Below are 431 nucleotides of genomic sequence, written 5' to 3' on the forward strand. Positions count from 1 at the left end.
ATGTCTCACGAGAAAAAAAAAGAATCTCGCCTTTTCTCAAAATCTCAATCTCATATCAATTCCCGTTCACATCGACCTGTCTTACTCATGACACAGGATACCTCATGGAAAACCGTAGAATTTCACTCATGCTCGAATTCTCTGATGACGTAGAGCAGTTTCTTAACCACAGGCGGGATGTCTTCAGGCGTGACGTCGCAGTGAACGACCAGTCGGACCGTGGATTCCGTCATGGGTAGTACTTTCACGACGACCTCCTCTCTGGTCTCTTTTATTTCTCCCATTTTAACCTGGTGATTAAAGAAAGGGTGTACAAAACAGGGTGTAATTACTTTTTTGAACTTTCCTTATCGTGGGGGGATAGAAACACGTTGGTTTATTATTAGTGATGTGAATTCTATCAGTAACATAAATGAACACAGACACATATA

General features: G+C 41.5%; 1 protein-coding gene across 1 annotated transcript in view; it reads right to left on the minus strand.

The window, feature by feature from the left end:
* LOC119581623 (probable low-specificity L-threonine aldolase 2) overlaps positions 1-431 on the minus strand; it is a 10,973-nt gene continuing 10,542 nt past the window's right edge. Inside the window, exon 9 of the mRNA XM_037929741.1 lies at positions 1-290. Coding sequence (XP_037785669.1) covers positions 123-290 — 168 coding nt within the window. The 3' untranslated portion in view covers positions 1-122. The remainder of the gene's footprint in view (positions 291-431) is intronic.

This window comes from Penaeus monodon, chromosome 15, assembly GCF_015228065.2.
Source record: "Penaeus monodon isolate SGIC_2016 chromosome 15, NSTDA_Pmon_1, whole genome shotgun sequence".
Taxonomy (NCBI): domain Eukaryota; kingdom Metazoa; phylum Arthropoda; class Malacostraca; order Decapoda; family Penaeidae; genus Penaeus; species Penaeus monodon.